The 16,853-nt window shown below is 39.7% G+C and overlaps 4 protein-coding genes across 4 annotated transcripts in view; all 4 read left to right on the forward strand.

Annotated features, from left to right (window-relative positions):
* Positions 1-16,853, forward strand: part of blzf1 (basic leucine zipper nuclear factor 1) — a 160,835-nt gene that overhangs the window by 6,795 nt on the left and 137,187 nt on the right. The gene's annotated exons all lie outside the window — the stretch shown is intronic.
* On the forward strand, positions 250-1,675 carry txnl4b (thioredoxin-like 4B). The gene is made up of 3 exons (XM_070833883.1): positions 250-409; positions 498-649; positions 842-1,675. Exons 1-3 carry the CDS (start codon positions 278-280, stop codon positions 1,005-1,007), a joined length of 450 nt encoding a protein of 149 aa, XP_070689984.1. The 5' UTR covers positions 250-277; the 3' UTR covers positions 1,008-1,675.
* On the forward strand, positions 6,348-9,909 carry mrpl16 (mitochondrial ribosomal protein L16). The gene is made up of 5 exons (XM_070831501.1): positions 6,348-6,544; positions 7,613-7,684; positions 8,420-8,568; positions 8,835-9,128; positions 9,511-9,909. Exons 1-5 carry the CDS (start codon positions 6,475-6,477, stop codon positions 9,700-9,702), a joined length of 777 nt encoding a protein of 258 aa, XP_070687602.1. The 5' UTR covers positions 6,348-6,474; the 3' UTR covers positions 9,703-9,909.
* cenpq (centromere protein Q) lies at positions 11,059-16,069 on the forward strand. Its single transcript, XM_070835354.1, has 8 exons — positions 11,059-11,292; positions 11,398-11,464; positions 11,626-11,734; positions 12,302-12,370; positions 13,538-13,667; positions 14,512-14,631; positions 15,332-15,406; positions 15,824-16,069. Exons 1-8 carry the CDS (start codon positions 11,188-11,190, stop codon positions 16,040-16,042), a joined length of 894 nt encoding a protein of 297 aa, XP_070691455.1. The 5' UTR covers positions 11,059-11,187; the 3' UTR covers positions 16,043-16,069.

Consider the following 16,853-nt stretch of genomic DNA (forward strand, 5'->3'; position numbering starts at 1 on the left):
TACTGAAGGAAGGTCACGTTGTTACACGGTGTTACACTAAAATGTGTCGTAGTGAGAAAAAAAAAAGTTTGTTGACCAAAACAAAATGTTTCAACCACTTAAATCTTGTATTAGCTTTAGCTGTCTGCATCGTGTACATATAAATTGTCATAATTATTTATTTCACATTATTTTTCTATGCAGTTTCCACGCGGACTGTTTCTCAGCGTCGTACAGCGACGGTGACGTCATTTCCTCCTGCTATCACAACAAGGAAGCTAATTCGTTAGCCTCGAAAATGAGTTTGTTTCTGTCAAAATTAACTTGCAAAAAAGACATAGATGAAGTTATCAAATGCGTCGCAGAAAAAGTCGTAGTTTTGAGGTTTGGGAGAGACGACGACTCGGCTTGTCTCCAGCTGGATGAGATTGTAAGCAGGACCGTTATTGTAAATAACTGCTCGGCTGCTCACTGGCAATGTGGCTTTAGCTAATTTAACTGTTTTCTGTCGATTTTAGCTGTCAAAAACCGCCCATGACCTGAGTAACATGGCGTCCATCTACATCGTTGATGTGGATAAAGCTCCCATCTACACAAGATACTTTGACATCAGTTACATCCCCTCCACTGTTTTCTTCTTTAACGGGCAGCACATGAAGGTGGATTATGGGTGAGAGAACGAGGTTTAATGAGGGTTTCTGTTTCTTGTATGTCTCTGACAAGTGCGTTGGATTCTCTGCGTCTAAATGCTTTAATTAATATGCTTATTATGTTCTCTATCAATCTGGTCATTAAACCTCAATGGTGCACAGTCAGTTTGACCTTATTTGGTAGATAATTGTTGTCTTTTTTTCTCTTTCAGCTCCCCAGATCACACCAAGTTTGTGGGCAGCTTCAAGACCAAGCAAGATTTCATGGATCTGATTGAGGTCATATACAGAGGAGCCATGCGTGGGAAGATGATCGTCCAGAGTCCCATTGATCCTCAAAATATTCCCAAATACGATCTCCTCTATCATGGAATTTAGCATCAGCGCCTCGACCGTGCTGCCTTTTTATCATAATGATCTCTTGTGGGGTGGCATCAACCACTACTGGTTGATAAACTGACAAAACATAGTTTTGGCTTTGAGCCACCAAGTAAATGTCTCTACTATAGATGGTAACTCTCAGACAGCACACTGCCCTTTACTTCTTGTCATGTTTAAAGGTTCACTGTAACAAGATGTATGTAAAACCAGGAAACATGTGTTACATGTTTCCTGGTTTAATGAGGAAGGAAATGTTTTCAACACTTTTGTAAGAACTCAAGGATACACACATGTTTTTTATTTGACTGACTCTGAATAACATGAAACTCCACAGGGCACAGTCAAGGAGCATGTATACACAGGAACACTGTTTACCCAAACCTTTGGAAAATACTCTTGGTATCATGTAAAATCCAACAGGACATGTTAATTGATGAGAAATAATCAGATATTTCCATAATTTTAGTTTTTCTCACCTTCTGTATCTCTCATGTCTCATGAGAGAGACGATGTGTCTTTTCATGAATGACGTTCTGGACTTATTTTTTGTGGTTTTATTTATTTCTGGTGTAAATGCAGTGGCACCTTGATGTTTCCCGTGGAAAAGAGCTGCATATCAGCAGAGAGATTGATTAATTTATCCAATGTACATGCTCACTTTTTGATAATAAACTTTTATATTTTATCTTGCATCACAAATGTTTAATGTTGTCCCCCATCTCCCTGTAGCCTCTGTTTATGCATTTTTCATTTTTGTGTAAAACGATACTTTTACACTTCTATCAGCTTGCCTCGTCATACAAGCATGTAGAAGTATGAGTTTTAAGAAATCGCACTAAATATCACAAACATAATTTAACAAGATACAGTTCGACAGCCTCACAAACTGTAGCTTTAACAACCATAAGATTGAATCAAGACCTCAACAATATTTTGAACAAAAGCTGAACAGTATAACTTTCATGCAGGACTGTTTTATCCAGGTATACTTAAAAAAAACTGCCTGCTGAGTGTAAATTCTAAATAACAATTGACTAAATAACCAATAAATCAATAGATGACTAGTAACAATTTTAGTTGTATCCTTTGCTGATATAAAATGCCTGTCACTCATCTGCTCTCTGCAACTTATTTACTCTCCATCCATTTGAATCTAAAGGTGTATTTCTACATTTACAGTAGACGCCATGCTGTCTCTTCTCCCCTCTGACGGAGGCCCGGGTGCTGCGTCTTCTGAACGAGCCACACGAGACGCAACATCAGCTGCTGAGGAATCGTCCGTGTTCTCATGCCTCTCTTTGATCCAGACGTCATACAAAGAGTTAGACCTGTATTCAAACTGTATTCAAAGAGAAAGGCGAGGGAGTAAGTCGGAAAGCAATATGAGGTAGAATCTTCACCAGTTTGGTTTAGTCTCCATCTCTGTGAGTAACCAAAAATAGGTCTAATGTTACAGTGATGGCTCACCTCTGTCGGTTTCTCCTCTGTCTCAGTGTTTTGTTTCTTCTGTATTTTGCCTAAATAGAGATAATGTGATCAGACAAATATACGCTTCTCCATTATAGATATAGTCATCACAATCTTTCTCAAATTTCTGATAATAATTATTCTTACCTTTGCATTTAAGAGCAGCTCCAACGCAAACACAGAGCAATACAATGCTGAATACACCCAGAACAGGCCACTTCCACTGGACTCCACCAGCTGGAGATTCCTCCAGAGACCCTAACAATGAGGGATGTGTGTTTTCATGCCCAGCGCCATGGTGCTCAAAGGCAACAGTCAACTGTTCTTAAATGAATTCATGTTTTTACAATCAACCGTACCTGCAGCCTGTCTTGTTACGCTGTCCCTTGTTGGGCTGTGTTCCTTGTAGCTGTAACCCAGGCTGTGGGTGTCCCTGCCCCAGTAGAAGTTGTTGGTGCGTAGCGGGAAGAAGGGGGCCATGTAGGCCTGCGCTCTCTGGGCCGGATGGACCTGGTCACTGTCAGGGTAGGCTGCTTCACTGTGGTTCCTTAACCACCTCTCGAGAAGCCTGGCACCCATTCACACAGCGCAGATAATGCTATGAAATTCTTAATAAACCAGCGTTGTTAATAAAATGATTGCAGTGAACTCAAATGCACTGTTCACAAAATTGTATCTTCATTTCTACTGATTAAAGGATAGATTCACAACAGTCTGTGAATACATGAAGAGGGAATTTCATACTAAGAGATTCGAAATTCCACCTCCTCATATTAGCTTCAGCTGAACTTTATAATGCATTAGAAGGAATCGCTCTGGAGACAATGTGGATGCTTTACAATTACAGCAAATATCTCTTTCAAGCCAGGGTTGTTTTTAAACAGACTTAGAAGAAATGGGAATAGTGCTAAGAGTTAAAATGACACGACTTACTTGTCAATGAAGCTGTGATGCAGCATGAATATGGGGTCATTGGCAGCGGTGGGCACCAGAGACAAAGTGCCATTGAAGTATCTGTGGATCAGGTTGTGCATAGAGGCATTCAAGTGTCTGGAATCGTTGGGAATATCAAAACCTGGGAGCACAGAGGTACACATTTGAACTAGATTTACAATTACTTTTTTTTGCTGATTATATATCGAACTGTTTTATTGCTTTATATTGTAGAATTCTATTATAAATTGTTGAAGTTTTGGTGGCAGGGATTTGAAAAAGGTCACCCGAATTATAATGTATAAATCAGGCAATTTAATCTACCTTCTAGCATGTTCCTGAAGCTGTTCCTAGATGTTAAGTTAAATGGGGGAGTGTCATAAAGTTGTTTTCCCATTGTGTCTTCAACATCCTCTGTGGTCGGCAGTGTTTCGTACATTGGATCCTTGCCAGGGTTGCGGATCAGATGTGCAGGATCGGAGGCAGAGTCGATGCAGATAATACCAAGACTTTCCTGAAATGGACATATGGTCTGTTGGGAGAAAAGAAAGAAGGAAGAGTTTGATGAGGACAGCTTACAGACATTTGGAAAAGAATGGGAACGATATCTCACCTTCCACTGTGAGAAAAGGGAAGCACTGTCTATACGGCCACCTTGGCCAACTCCTCCAAAGTACTGGTTGGTGCAGATGTTACAGTGGCTGGTTCTGGTCCAGTCCCAGTATGGGATATAGAAATCCTGATTCCCAGTGAGCTCCCTGATCTCCCTCTCAACAAAGAGTAAAAACACTCGGTGCCAGAAGGTAAAAGCGGGTCCCCGGTGTGCAGCATTATTTTCAGAAGCAGTGTATTTCTTAGCTGAGTAGTAGTGCAGCCATACATATAAATCATAGACACTCGAGTTGTGAAATTCATAGTTCTCCTCCTCTGTTGTGTCATTGCTTCTAAGGATCATATACCGGCTGCTGAGGCTCTGTTTTGCCTGGTGCAGGCTTGAGAGGAAGGTCTCCCTCTCAGAATCAGACAGATCTGTTATCTCTTTCCTCTCCACGTGGTGCCGTTGCAGACATTGGGGTCCTCTCCAGCCTGGGAGGCACTGACCACAGTCATACCCATCGTAGTTCCCCCAGCACGTGCACACTGAATCATAGAAGGCGCGAGGCCAGTTCACCCTGAAGTCCACTGGTTTTGGGAGGTCTCTTGCAGGATGTGGTGCACAGACTCCTCTCCCTGAGTTGAATCCACAAGGAGAGCCCTTCCATCGGGGGCAACATGTTCGGGTCTGCAGAGCCTCAGGTGTTGTGCAGGGACGTGGAAACTGGGCCTCCACCCCTCTGAGGCTCATCAGATACAGGACCAGCCAAAACAACTGGAAAGACAGCAGCATGTTGGAGAGGATGGAGACAAAGTCCCCATAAAACACCAGGAGGATACAGCAAACTCACCAGCTGGCCAGTGGCAGTGTCCTTTTAAAGGGAAAATGTTGGAACACTCTTTGGTACTTATGATGCAATATTGGTACAAGTGGCCCCAAGGCATTTCGGGAACATCTCCATCTCCTGCTCTGTCTCTTACGAAAGACTGTGCCTGTGCCAGCCAAAAAGGTTCATCCCAATCAGGGAAGGCTGCTTGATAAATATTTTAAAACTAAGCTAAAAATGTCATGTAAGCCTTTAACTATCCATTACATTTTCATGGTACAGACCTGAAATTCTTTTTTGCACTCTGCTTTGCAGTATGTATTACTGCCTTTCTTTTCAAATGTAGTATTGTTTGTTGTATATTGATTTTATGCATCTGTGAATTCTATTTTTGATGTGTTTATTTTATTACTATTTCATTGTCAATGAGTTTTATCTTCCAGATAGTTTTTATTTATTTAATGTATGAAAGGTGCCATACAAATAAGGTTTATTAAGCTCCTGTTGAAAATAATAATAATAATAACAGCAATACAGACAGACAGATAGATCATTTTTTCATAGAATTAATCACAGTTGTGTTGTATCAGCTGTGTCAACAAGGGACAAGTTCATCAGGTAATCTGGTTTAGACAGTGTCCTGTGTGTGTGTGCGTGTGTGTTTGTTTTTATTTGGCCTTGTGACAAAGAGAGAGAAGATAAGAAAGGACAAGAAGAAAAACACAAATTTGGAAGTTGTACCCTGTCCTTGATCACATGTGGTGCTGTGCAGTAGTCCTTTTTATGTTTCCTGTTCATGTCATGGAGTGACATGAAATACGAATAGCTGTATGTATGTTTGAGGACATTTTTTAGGGCACTGTTGAATAATAACACATTCCTCTTAAAAACTAATGTCTATGTCTGTAACATGAAAAGTCGGTGATGGGGAAAGAATTTCTTTTGATAAGTTAAGAGCCAAAGTCCTGTCAAATATATGAGACTATATGATAAAGTTCAGCAGTAACATTCAAGCATCTAACATCTACAAAATCTACAAATTTGCACATCTAACATTTACAAACAAAGGGTTTTTTTTAGTGCTTATATAACTAATTCTAATTTAACTTTTATGGACAAAAAGCTTTTAAGAAATAACAATGAAAGAAATCCTCTATGAAAAGTAATGTCTGACTGACGAGTGCAGGGGCTACTTTGACTTTAATTCGCTTGTATATAATATGACCAGAAAACATCTTAGAAAGATTGATAAAAGAAGAAACTAAGATCTCCCCATATAAATTACCCCTTTTAACACCATGCATTGTGACAGCAAATAGAATAGCCCTTTATTCACAAAACTAAATCATATGAAACACCACAATTTTTTCATCAGGCACAGTAAACTCCAACCGTATGATAAATAAATGATAAAGTAATCTATACTGTAAGTTTGTAGAGGTGACTCTTTTGTTTTGAAAAACGCCCGTACAGGAAGTGACTCTTCTTCTGGTGGAACAGAAGGAAGTGACGCAGTTATGGCAGCGACCTTGTACTGAGCATGGTATACTAAAAATTAGCAGATTAACCGCCTAAAATGCTCGTATATCGGCCAAACGAAGTGAACATTAGGTGTATATAGGGTCCCTTTCAAGGCCAACATCATGTTTTCATTCATCAAGGCAGCTGTCGGCGGGTTGACCGGGTTTTGTAGAGCCAACGGTCTCCAACAAGGTAACAGAAGTTAGCTAATGCTAACACTATAGCAGTGACATTTACGTTGATAGCAGGTAACAAAACTAGCACATTTTGGAGTTGGAGTTTGTTAGATAGTCATCCCCAAAGCAACGCAAAATTACAGTAAGATATAAGTTTGCAGAGCATTAATAATGAGGCATTACTCGAGCTGACATGTACCATACAGAACATCGTAATGCTACAATGTCAGGTACCAACTATTAACATGGAGGACAGAAGTAGATACTAGACAGAGCAAGCACCACACACATAAAGTAAAAACATGAATCACTGTGGTATATTAATGGGGTGGTTAGAATGACAGACATCCAAGAACTGTAGTTAGTATATAGAGACATTCTGGTGGTGACAAGTGCACAGAGAACTGGAAGGTATGCAGGAGCAATGGACTCTTTATGGGGACAAAGTTTACCTCAGATTAACCATTTTTCTATGTGGAGACTTGAGAACATCAGCTTCAGACAAGGACAAGTTCCACCAAAACTTAAAGGTCCCATACTATGCATAATGCACTTTTAAATGTCAAGATACATATGTACAGTGTGTCTCAAGACCCTCAAACTATGAGATGAGACCACCCATTGTCTTTTTCTTCAGCTCCATCTTCCAGTAAATGTGCGTGGAAAACATGCTGTTTAGTTGTGGCTCTCCTTATGGTGTCATTTGGGCATCTGTTGATCAACAGGTTGACAGATTGAAGCACGAGTGAAGCAGCAGGCTGTTCTGTTTTTCTAAAATGGAGCGTTCAGACAGAGGCTGAAAACAGCTGCAGCAGAAAGATAATGTGTTTTTTGAGCATTAAACCATGTAAACCTGTTCCATTAGGATCTCCAACTAACTAGTATAGACTTCAAAATGAGCAGAATATGGGATCTTTAATTTCTGCCAGCTGTCTCCTCAATCTGCAGTGTCTCCCCCTGTTTGTCTCTGCTGTTTATTCAAACTGAGCAGTACTGTATTAGTAGTAACCTATTACAGTTCTGCATTAGTCTGAACTTTGCCAAACAGCATGCCAAGATGTGTCAGTTGCTCTTTGTTCCACAGGTCCTTTCCACAGCCGCTTGAAAGTCCTCACGGCTGGACTGAAGACGTATGACATCCCTCCAGATTACAGCGGTAATCAGTCATCTTCTTTGTTGTAATTTATTTATTAGGATTTTTTAAAACAATTTAGTAATATTTTCATTGATATATTATTTGATCAAATACAACACTGCGAAGGCATGCATGTGTACACTACACAGTATAAAAGAAGAGGATCTAGCCTCCAGGTCTGAAAAGAGAAGCCAACTTTTAAGTGCCTTAAACCTGCATTCTTTCTAATGACCAGCAGGGGGTGACTCTGCTGTTTGCAAAAAGAAGTTAGAATGAATAGAAGTCTATGAGAAAATGAGCCTACATCTAAACACATTCCTAATGAGTTTATGGTCTCCGTCACTAGTTTCAAGTCTTTTTCAACACAGAATGATGTACATTTAGTAGATTATAGGCCTGTTTAGAGGAAAATAGACAATAAAGCAGGATATGCTTTAGGGTGGGGCTGAGTTGTGACTAACCAATCAGCGGCAGTCTTTGTGAAATCAATGTCAGTCCTGGCTCCATATCAACCAAGATGGCGACGCCCATAAAGCTATATTCAAGGCTTCAGAATGGCCACCAACCAATGGGCGATGTCCATTTGGCTACGTCCACTTCTTGCGTACAGTCTATGTTAATGCAAAGTGGAAGACGTGAGGAAAAAGACACCATAGACAGTTCAGCAGGCGTTGTTCAACTCGTTCAAGTTGGCATGCTGTGTTGCTGTGTGTTGATGCTGTTCATGATTCCTCACTCTTGTTCTTACCTCTAAAGATGTGGTGTTGCCGGACAAACCCAAACTGAAGTTTGTGAACAAGGTGCCTAACTTAAAAAAGGCCAAGAAAGAGATGAAGAAGCTGCGGGATATCCAAGGCCCATCTAGGACAGCAAATACCTTTACTACAGGACAGTACGCCATTGTGGTGAGTGCAGTCATTTTCTGCTAACACTGGTGTTTGTTGATAAGCATCAAAGCCTATGAAAATAACTTTCTTTAACTGTATATTAGCAGGCTCATAATGCCAATAGCTACATAATTTACAGTCCTTACAGCTCTCTCCCTCACACATGTCCTAACTCTACATTAGATGCAAGTGAAAAATACAAAGTGGTTCATCAGAACACGACATACAAATGACTTCCCCCTCTGTCTGTCTGTCTCTCTCTCTATCCCTCTCTTGATGCCCAGGCTCTGGGAGGGGGCTACCTTCACTGGGGTCACATAGAGATGATGCGTCTAACCATCAATCGCAAGATGGATTCCTGGACTACATTTGCACTCTGGCGCATCAGTGGCCCGTATAAGCCCGTCACGCGTAAAGGTCTGGGTCAGCGCATGGGCGGGGGCAAGGGAGCCATCGACCACTATGTGACACCTGTCCGCTACGGCCGTTTAATCGTGGAGCTGGGAGGAAAGGTGGAGCTGGGGGAGGTTGAGCATATCTTGACTGAAGTGGCAAAGAAGCTACCCTTCCCTGCCAAGGTGAGATGATAGATTCTGTATGTACTACGCCAGTAGTAAATTGTATCATTACAGCAGCATCCAACACGAATATAGTACAGTTAAATAAGATAAATACACAGTAAGGAAAAAAGTAATAACATTATCCCTAATTGTAACAATTTCTCTGCACAAAACATGTTTGTCTGACTCAGTTCCATCTGCACACAACCTTTGTTGCAATTCACAAAAATAAAAATACAGCAAGATCTTTCAACATTCGTTGTTGTTGGAATTGAAATGTGTAAAGTTCAACTCTTTTTATCACTTTAATTGTCACTGATTTGAAAATACTGCACGTCTGACAGTTTTTCCCTTTAGTATCAATGTGTTACAATATGTCACTCCTGTTTATTTACTTCAGGTTGTGAGCAGAGAGAGTCTAGAAGCCATGCAAAAGAAACAGGCTGACATGGAGCAGAACAACCAGAATCCCTGGACCTTTAAGCAGATAGTGCGCGGCAACATGCTCGGCATCAGGAAGGTGCTCAGCCCCTTTGACCTGCATAACCATGGACGCTTCACAGGCAAATTTCACTTCCCGGGGAGGGTGTGACAGGCCTCAATACATTCTGTCACACTGTGACACCATCCAGACCACACCTTTTGAAGAAGCAACCGACATTTTGAAAGGCTCTGATGTTCAGTAATTGTTTGGGAATTGTCTTTTATTTTTGTGTTTTTACACAAATGTATTTGTGAATATGACATTTTGTTAAAGGGATGTTATTTCCCCTTTCTGCTTAAAAAAACAACAACAACTAATAAACTAGATTATGTATTTCAGTTTCACATGGTGGCTCATGTATTGTGATATTGAACTTTAACGTTTTTCTATCTTATCAGCTACAAAAAGATGTAAAAGAGATGTGAAAACAAATTTCTACAGATTTAACTAAATCAGGAACTAATAATACATAAAACACTTAAGTATTTATCCTCATTATTGAAGGTCGCATATCAGTTTTTATGTAAGGGGCAACAAGTGATTTATAGGTTTTTACCTAGAATTCCAGTTGCTGATTTGGTGATTGAAATATGCAAACCTTATTTATACAATCTGTAAATCTATGGAGAGCAGGTTGCCCTCAGAAAATGAACCTGTGCTTCTGAGGCCTATTGCAACTCAGAGAGAGTAACATGCTTTCACGGCAGATTGGAGATGTGTCTCTAGGGCTCATTGATGCCAAAAGTTTGACTTATGAGTGTTATTCAGAGATTGTATAGAATTAAATAGCAATATTTTCTCTATCAATGGGTCTATACCGAATAGTACCCATATAAGTGTAAAATTAAACAAACAGTGGCTTTTGATAACACCTCTGTGTGAACCTGCTGTCAGAGTATCACGGGTCAGTGTTTCCGGAAACACTAATAAAAACATTCTTGTACAGGAAAATTAATTTGTGATACAAAAAAAACAATCACATTTTGCAAAATGGTTTCAATCCACTAAGGTGTGCTCAGCCCTATTTGCCCTGCGGCATACCTCACAGGTAGCATTGACGTCCTGGCCATGTGACCATGCGAGGTTTTGTTTTTCATCTTAAGAAAGTATCCTATGTTGCCAGTACGTTAATGAATTAATAGTTTCATTATAAACATTAGATCAGAGTTATAAAAGTGTAGCCTCCCTATCTAGATTTTGGCCCTGCTAATGTAACACGAGGTTTCGCCTTAGACGGCGAGCTGCCTGACAAGCGGACTTCCGGGAAAAAAAATTGACGCTGTCATTTTGACGCATGCGCAGTGAGCTCTGATTTGTTCGAAAACAGCAGCGCGAAAAGTTAGCTCGACCGCTGACAACAACTTTGTTCAATGTACGATTTTATACGGAAAGACGTCCACTAATCTTGTGAATTAACGCTATATAACTTGTTTCAGGTCTTGTTGTTTCCTCAAAAAGAGTTCATGTTTATTGTTGCGTCAGTATTTCATAATTTCGACTTATTTACTTTAGCTCAGGCAGACGGTATTACATCGCGCTAGCTAACGCGTAGCTTAGCCATAACCACTGTATCGTTTTAACTAGTTAGCAGCTATGAAGCCTGTACGTGGCTCCAACAGGGCCGCTTCTAAAGCACCTAACTTGAAAACCAACAAAAAATCAGAGCAGAGGACGAAACATCGAGCAGCAGAGCATCAGGTAAGATGTTTGTCCAGCTGGTGTTGACTCTACGTTTTTATTCAGTCAGCTCTGGTTAGCTTCTCACCTTAATGTGCTTCACATGCTTTAATAATGTTTTCACAGGATCCGGGGCCCAGTGACACAAACCCTGGCAAGAGCACCCACCGAAAACCAGCACAGAAGAGGAAAGGTTAGAGCAGCTCATTCAGCACGGTGTCCTGCCTCCTCAGATGTGCAAATATTATACATCGATGCAAGTGCAACATGCTCTAAATGTTGGATCACAAAGCAGATTAATACAGATTGACACTGTATGTTTTCTGATGTTGCTCTGGTTTGTGTCCTGAAAAGCTGAAGGCTCATCTTCAGTCCCTAATAAAGTCAAAGGTCAGGACAACTGGAAGCTGATGCCAGGATCCTCCATCTCTGCTCTGGAGAACGTAATGGACTTGTCCATACTGTGAGTTTCACTGTGTTCATTTGAATTAAATTTTTACAGCTGAAACCTTTTGTTCCTGTTGTTGTTGTTCTGAAAAGCCAGACTAGACTGCATTATATTGAGAAGTGTGTCTTGATATTTTGTTTTTTTTAGCGGGGAGAAATTCTAGAAACGATAATGCAATAATATGTACAATTGAATTAACACCTCTTGCAAAGTTTTAACAAAAGCTGGCCATTATAAGCTTTGTGTAGATAAAATATTTTGCAGAGGTGTTGTACAGGATCATATTAGATTGCATAGGTACCCATTAAAGTGGCCAGGGAGTGTAATAAACTGATTTATGTGATCTGTGTCAAGACTATAGATTTATGTTGCATTTTTATCTTTCAAAAAACATATAATCAGCTGATATATCATTATTGGATTTTTAGAATAAATATTGATTGATTGATCGGCCTCAAAAATCCAGTAAGGGTCAGATTGTACCCACTTAAGCCATTCATCACTTTTCCCCGTGACAAAATAAGGAGGCACTTAAACTGCTGGCAAGTAGTTGACTTTGTAAGGACAATTTGTTTTTCGCAGAGCTACTCTTGCTTTGAAGTGGACAGAGAAGAAAGAGAGCCAGGAGCATCTGAACACAATGAAAAACAGGTGGGCAATAAGTGAAAATAACGAAGATGGGAATAAATGGCATGAACTTACACATTCAACAAATAAGATGCAGTTACCTTGAGTGCAGAAGATCAGGATCTTTGTTAATGTTCACCTTAAACATCCAACAAAATTTCCCAGAAATAAATACCCAGAATTTATAAATTAATTAGAACTTCCTGGTGCAATGGAAATACATCCTCACATCTTAACGCATAAGGAAAAAACGGCTTGATTCATTGTGTGCAAGATAACAGGAGTGATGTGTAGCGTGTAGAGAATCTTGTACTTAGGCCTCCTTAGTCTGCTGCATGCAAAAAACCTGATCGAATCCTTATCCTGGATTTAATCTGTCTGTAATGGTGGCGTTACACATGATGAGGTCTGGTGATACTAGACTGTGTTACGATGGTAGCATGTGTTTATTTACTGTTTATCGTTGCGACTAACATAATGTTAAGCTATGAGTACTTCTAAAGCACTAATGTACCTAACTGAGCATGTGATCTAGAGAATTTAAGATAAAAACATTGATATATTTGACTTGAAGGGTTTTCAACGCCTCTACGTCATTGTGTAATGTGTTAAATTTTTTGTTTATCCTGTATCAGTATCTCTAATGTGCTTGTAACTGTGCTTGTAGGTGCGCAGCAATGCAGCAAGAGCACATTTACAATAAGGGTTTAAAAGATAGTGGTTTTACTTTTCAGTGATAGTGAAAATGATGATTTTCATCAGAATCAACTTTATTGGCCAAGTTTGTACAAGCAAACAAGGAATTTGACTCCGGTGAAACTTGTCTCTCTATGTACAGTAAGAAAATTAGAAATAAACTACAACAATAAGAATAAGAACAGAACAATATAAGTACTCATAACAACAGTATATACAGTGGGGGTAGGTGTGGTGCATTTATGTAGTGCAAACAAACAAGATTTAGACCATAATAGCTCATAATAGCTGTAATTAGCACAACGATCACCATGGTGATAAGATTCCTGTGAATTCCTGTGAGTCATCACCCAGCCCTTATCCCTTATATCAGCCCTCAATCTGATTTTATGGTTGATTATTTCAAAGTACCGAAAAGAATAAACGTTGATTGTCAAAGATTATGTCCTACTTTTTTTTTCCTGATTTTTTTTTTTTTTTCCCCAAACTTTTCAGGTTCCTTGCTCAATGTGCACAACTCAAGGTTCCAGTGCAAAAACAAAAAAAATTGGAGCGATCATCTCAACGCCACCATGAGGAGACCAAGAAGTCAGTGGCTGGAAAGAAGACTCTGAGCACCCTGGAGGTGAGAAATAGTGTAGTCTGAGGAGGCATGAACATCTACTCTGTGTTACTTTTAGAGAGAGATACTTTCAACTTTCCTTCAGTCTTTTTTACTTAATCTTTGGATTTATTCCGTTGGATTATTTTTTACATCACAGATAGTGCTGAAAGAATTAGTTGACTAATCAATTAGTGCTTTGATGGAAAATGTATTAGCATTTTTGATGATCTGTTTAACATTAAAGTACTTCTGATGGTGTTAATAAGTAGGCAGGCAGGTTTTGTTACTTACTCATCAAGTAGATGGTGTAAATCCACCAGCACTCTGCCGGCTCCCAGGCCGTCCAACCCCGAGAGCGAAGTACAGCACACCGGGCGGGTTACGGCAGTAGCTCTACTCTTTCTGGAGCTTTGCAGAGCAGTCGCAAAAGACATCACTTGGTTTCGTTTTAGTTAGCAAAGATTTGTATTATGTTTCGAACTGAATATTTGCAGGCTTCTCCTGTGAAGGTAATATTATTTTTCTTGTATATATTGATAAGTGTGAGTTTGAGACCATGTCCTGTGTGGTAGCAGCAAATAGCTACTGAGGAAAACCAAAGCGCTTTCCTTTGCCTGTATTGGTGGCGCAATGGTTGAGGCACTTCCTTTGCACCATATATCGAGCCTTCATTTTCCCAGAAGATGATGATAAGGAAAACAAAGTTTTTGTTCCATTTAAAACAAAAACATTGTTGGTTTTGCAACTTTTCTCTACTATATCTACTATTTTTAACTATAGTCAGGCCCGTTGGCCGGACAGAATAAGCACTTTGATGTCTGTAGTTGTGTGATGTAATGTCTTGCTCTTTTGTCTGGGTTTCCAGGAAGACTTGAGGGCTGTGGTCAGTGCCCTGGAGAAGACAGAGGAGGAGACGGTCTCTTTACAGCACACATGCAGCACACTGAGAGACCAGGTGGAGGACGAGGAGGAGAAAGCTAATGAGGTGCAAAAAGCATCAACTCAACATAACAAAATGTCTTTTTGCCCACAACTTTAGATATATGTTGTGATTTTTTTTTTCTCCCCATGAACATTATGCAATATTACTTCATTCTACAACCGGTTGTTGATTAGTTGAAACTAGACTTGAGTTTTTATGTCTCCAGACATGCTCGTGAAAGGCTACTCGGTATTTTATTTGCAGGCAGGAAACGCATACGTTTGGATAAAATTATTGGTCCGACTTTCTCTTTATACATTATTCTACTGCAGTATCCCAACATCATCATCTTTCAATTTCTCTACGCTGTGTGTAAAGTTATATCTATTTGTGATGTGAAGTCTCTCATCCAAAGTCAAAATCGATCTTGGCTCATCTTAGAGATTTCCAAAACACTTTGTCATGAGGTTTTCACAAAGTTTTAATAGCAATGCATTGACAAAAAAGGCTATTTCATAACCGTAGACATCAGCATTAAGGAGACCCAGAAACGGAAGGGGTAGACAAACAAGTGAGTTTACGCTGCTCCTGTTGATTCAGTCGAAATGCATCTGAAATGTGGTTGTTATGTTGGTAATATCACTTAGTATAATCCATATGACCCACATCAAGGTTTCTGTTTATCTCAACTATTAGATGAAGACATAAAAGATGTAAAATGATACTCAGTGCAGTGCCTTTCCTCCCATTTGTGTTTACACAGATCTTACAGATGGCTGAACAAGCAGTGCTCAACCTCCCCCCTCTCCCTCCGCAAAAAGGTGAAACAACATTAGAGGTGAGCATAAAAAAACACACTCACAACGTCAAGTATCAGCTTGACTTGTCCCTGTTGCAAAATGGTTGTTTTCACCTCTAAAGGTCCACATTGTTCCGTCACATTTTCTGAATAAGATTGTGGTCAAAATGTCTGAGTTAGCACTTCCTCTACAATGTAACTGTAAAGTCTAAACATGTTCTGTGGCGCAACTTTTCTTGTAATATTGTGAAAAAAGTGTGAAATCTTTCGAAACGCAGAGTGAGAATGTGACCTCTGTGGTTCTGTATTGTCTGGGTAAATCTATCAACTACAGATCTCAACTACAAGATGATGTGGTGTTTTTGTATTTTTTGTATTGTTTTTGTCACAACACTCCACACTTACAAGAAACACGCGAAACCACACAGCAGTGCTTATTGTTTTTGTTTTCCTCAGGCAAGGTTGAGAAAAATTATTCCAGACGGTGACTCTAAGACCACTGCCCGGAAACTGGGAGAAATCCTGCAGGAATCGGAGGCCATCCAGGATGCCCAGGCGCTGCTGCAACAGGCTCACAAACACGCTGATCAGCTGTTCAACCCCAGCTTCACTCCAATCAATGATGCACTTTGTTCAGACTGGAACCTCACCAAATCCCTCCTCACACAGGACTGAGAAAACATATGTGAAAGGGAATTTACAGATATAAGAAGAGTACGCACGTTGCATGGGGATATGTTACTTGGTGACTTTACGCAGTTCCACTTTTTGTGGTACCTGCGATAATCAAATTCAGCCAAACAAAACTGCAGCCTCTACGTGTGGAATCTGTTTTTTTTTCTTTTGTGCCCGCAGTAATAATAGTAAAAGACTGTGGCTGACAGCAGTTTAACAGTAATTATTGGGAAAGTTTAAACCCCAAAGTTACTGCAACTTGGTCAATAAAAGGAACATCACACAGACAGAAAAACTACCACTCATTTTGTTTTAACCCGAGCAATTGGCATTCACACATTGCAACGTGCTTCTTCATGCCCGCTCCCCAGTTTTCTTTTTCTTTTTTTTTTTTTTTTAAAGATTATTTTTGGCATTTTGCCTGTATTGGAATAAAAGTAAAGCAAGAAAAAGATCCACAACCAGAATCAAACCACAGATGTTGCGGTTATGTGCTATGCACCTTAAGCACACGACTACCGGGGTGTCCCTTCTCGTGTATTTTACATTATTCAATTTTATATGAAAATTTGAATTTAACTGACTATTTCTCATGAATACATTATTTATTTATCATTTTTTGTAGAGATATACTGTCAGATATCCAACTTCTCTCTGATCATTTGAGCCTAAACGCCAGAACACACAAACTTCATTAAAGAAATACTGGACTTGCAAATTAAAACAAACAACAAAATTTTCCCCCTGTTGGACGTTGAAGAGATGATTTCATGCTGTAGACAAGAATAAACTCTATGATCAGATGTAATTA

Source organism: Pempheris klunzingeri, chromosome 1 (assembly GCF_042242105.1).
Source record: "Pempheris klunzingeri isolate RE-2024b chromosome 1, fPemKlu1.hap1, whole genome shotgun sequence".
Taxonomy (NCBI): Eukaryota; Metazoa; Chordata; class Actinopteri; order Acropomatiformes; family Pempheridae; genus Pempheris; species Pempheris klunzingeri.

Bases quoted from the DNA above. Each gene is read 5' to 3' on its own strand.
- txnl4b (XM_070833883.1), top strand. From the start codon at position 278: ATGAGTTTGTTTCTGTCAAAATTAACTTGCAAAAAAGACATAGATGAA. The intron at 410-497 runs GTAAGCAGGACC...TGTCGATTTTAG, and splicing joins GTCTCCAGCTGGATGAGATT to CTGTCAAAAACCGCCCATGA. The intron at 650-841 runs GTGAGAGAACGA...TTTCTCTTTCAG, and splicing joins CACATGAAGGTGGATTATGG to CTCCCCAGATCACACCAAGT.
- mrpl16 (XM_070831501.1), top strand. From the start codon at position 6,475: ATGTTTTCATTCATCAAGGCAGCTGTCGGCGGGTTGACCGGGTTTTGT. The intron at 7,685-8,419 runs GTAATCAGTCAT...TTACCTCTAAAG, and splicing joins CATCCCTCCAGATTACAGCG to ATGTGGTGTTGCCGGACAAA. The intron at 8,569-8,834 runs GTGAGTGCAGTC...CTTGATGCCCAG, and splicing joins CAGGACAGTACGCCATTGTG to GCTCTGGGAGGGGGCTACCT.
- cenpq (XM_070835354.1), top strand. From the start codon at position 11,188: ATGAAGCCTGTACGTGGCTCCAACAGGGCCGCTTCTAAAGCACCTAAC. The intron at 11,735-12,301 runs GTGAGTTTCACT...TGTTTTTCGCAG, and splicing joins GTAATGGACTTGTCCATACT to AGCTACTCTTGCTTTGAAGT. The intron at 12,371-13,537 runs GTGGGCAATAAG...CAAACTTTTCAG, and splicing joins CTGAACACAATGAAAAACAG to GTTCCTTGCTCAATGTGCAC.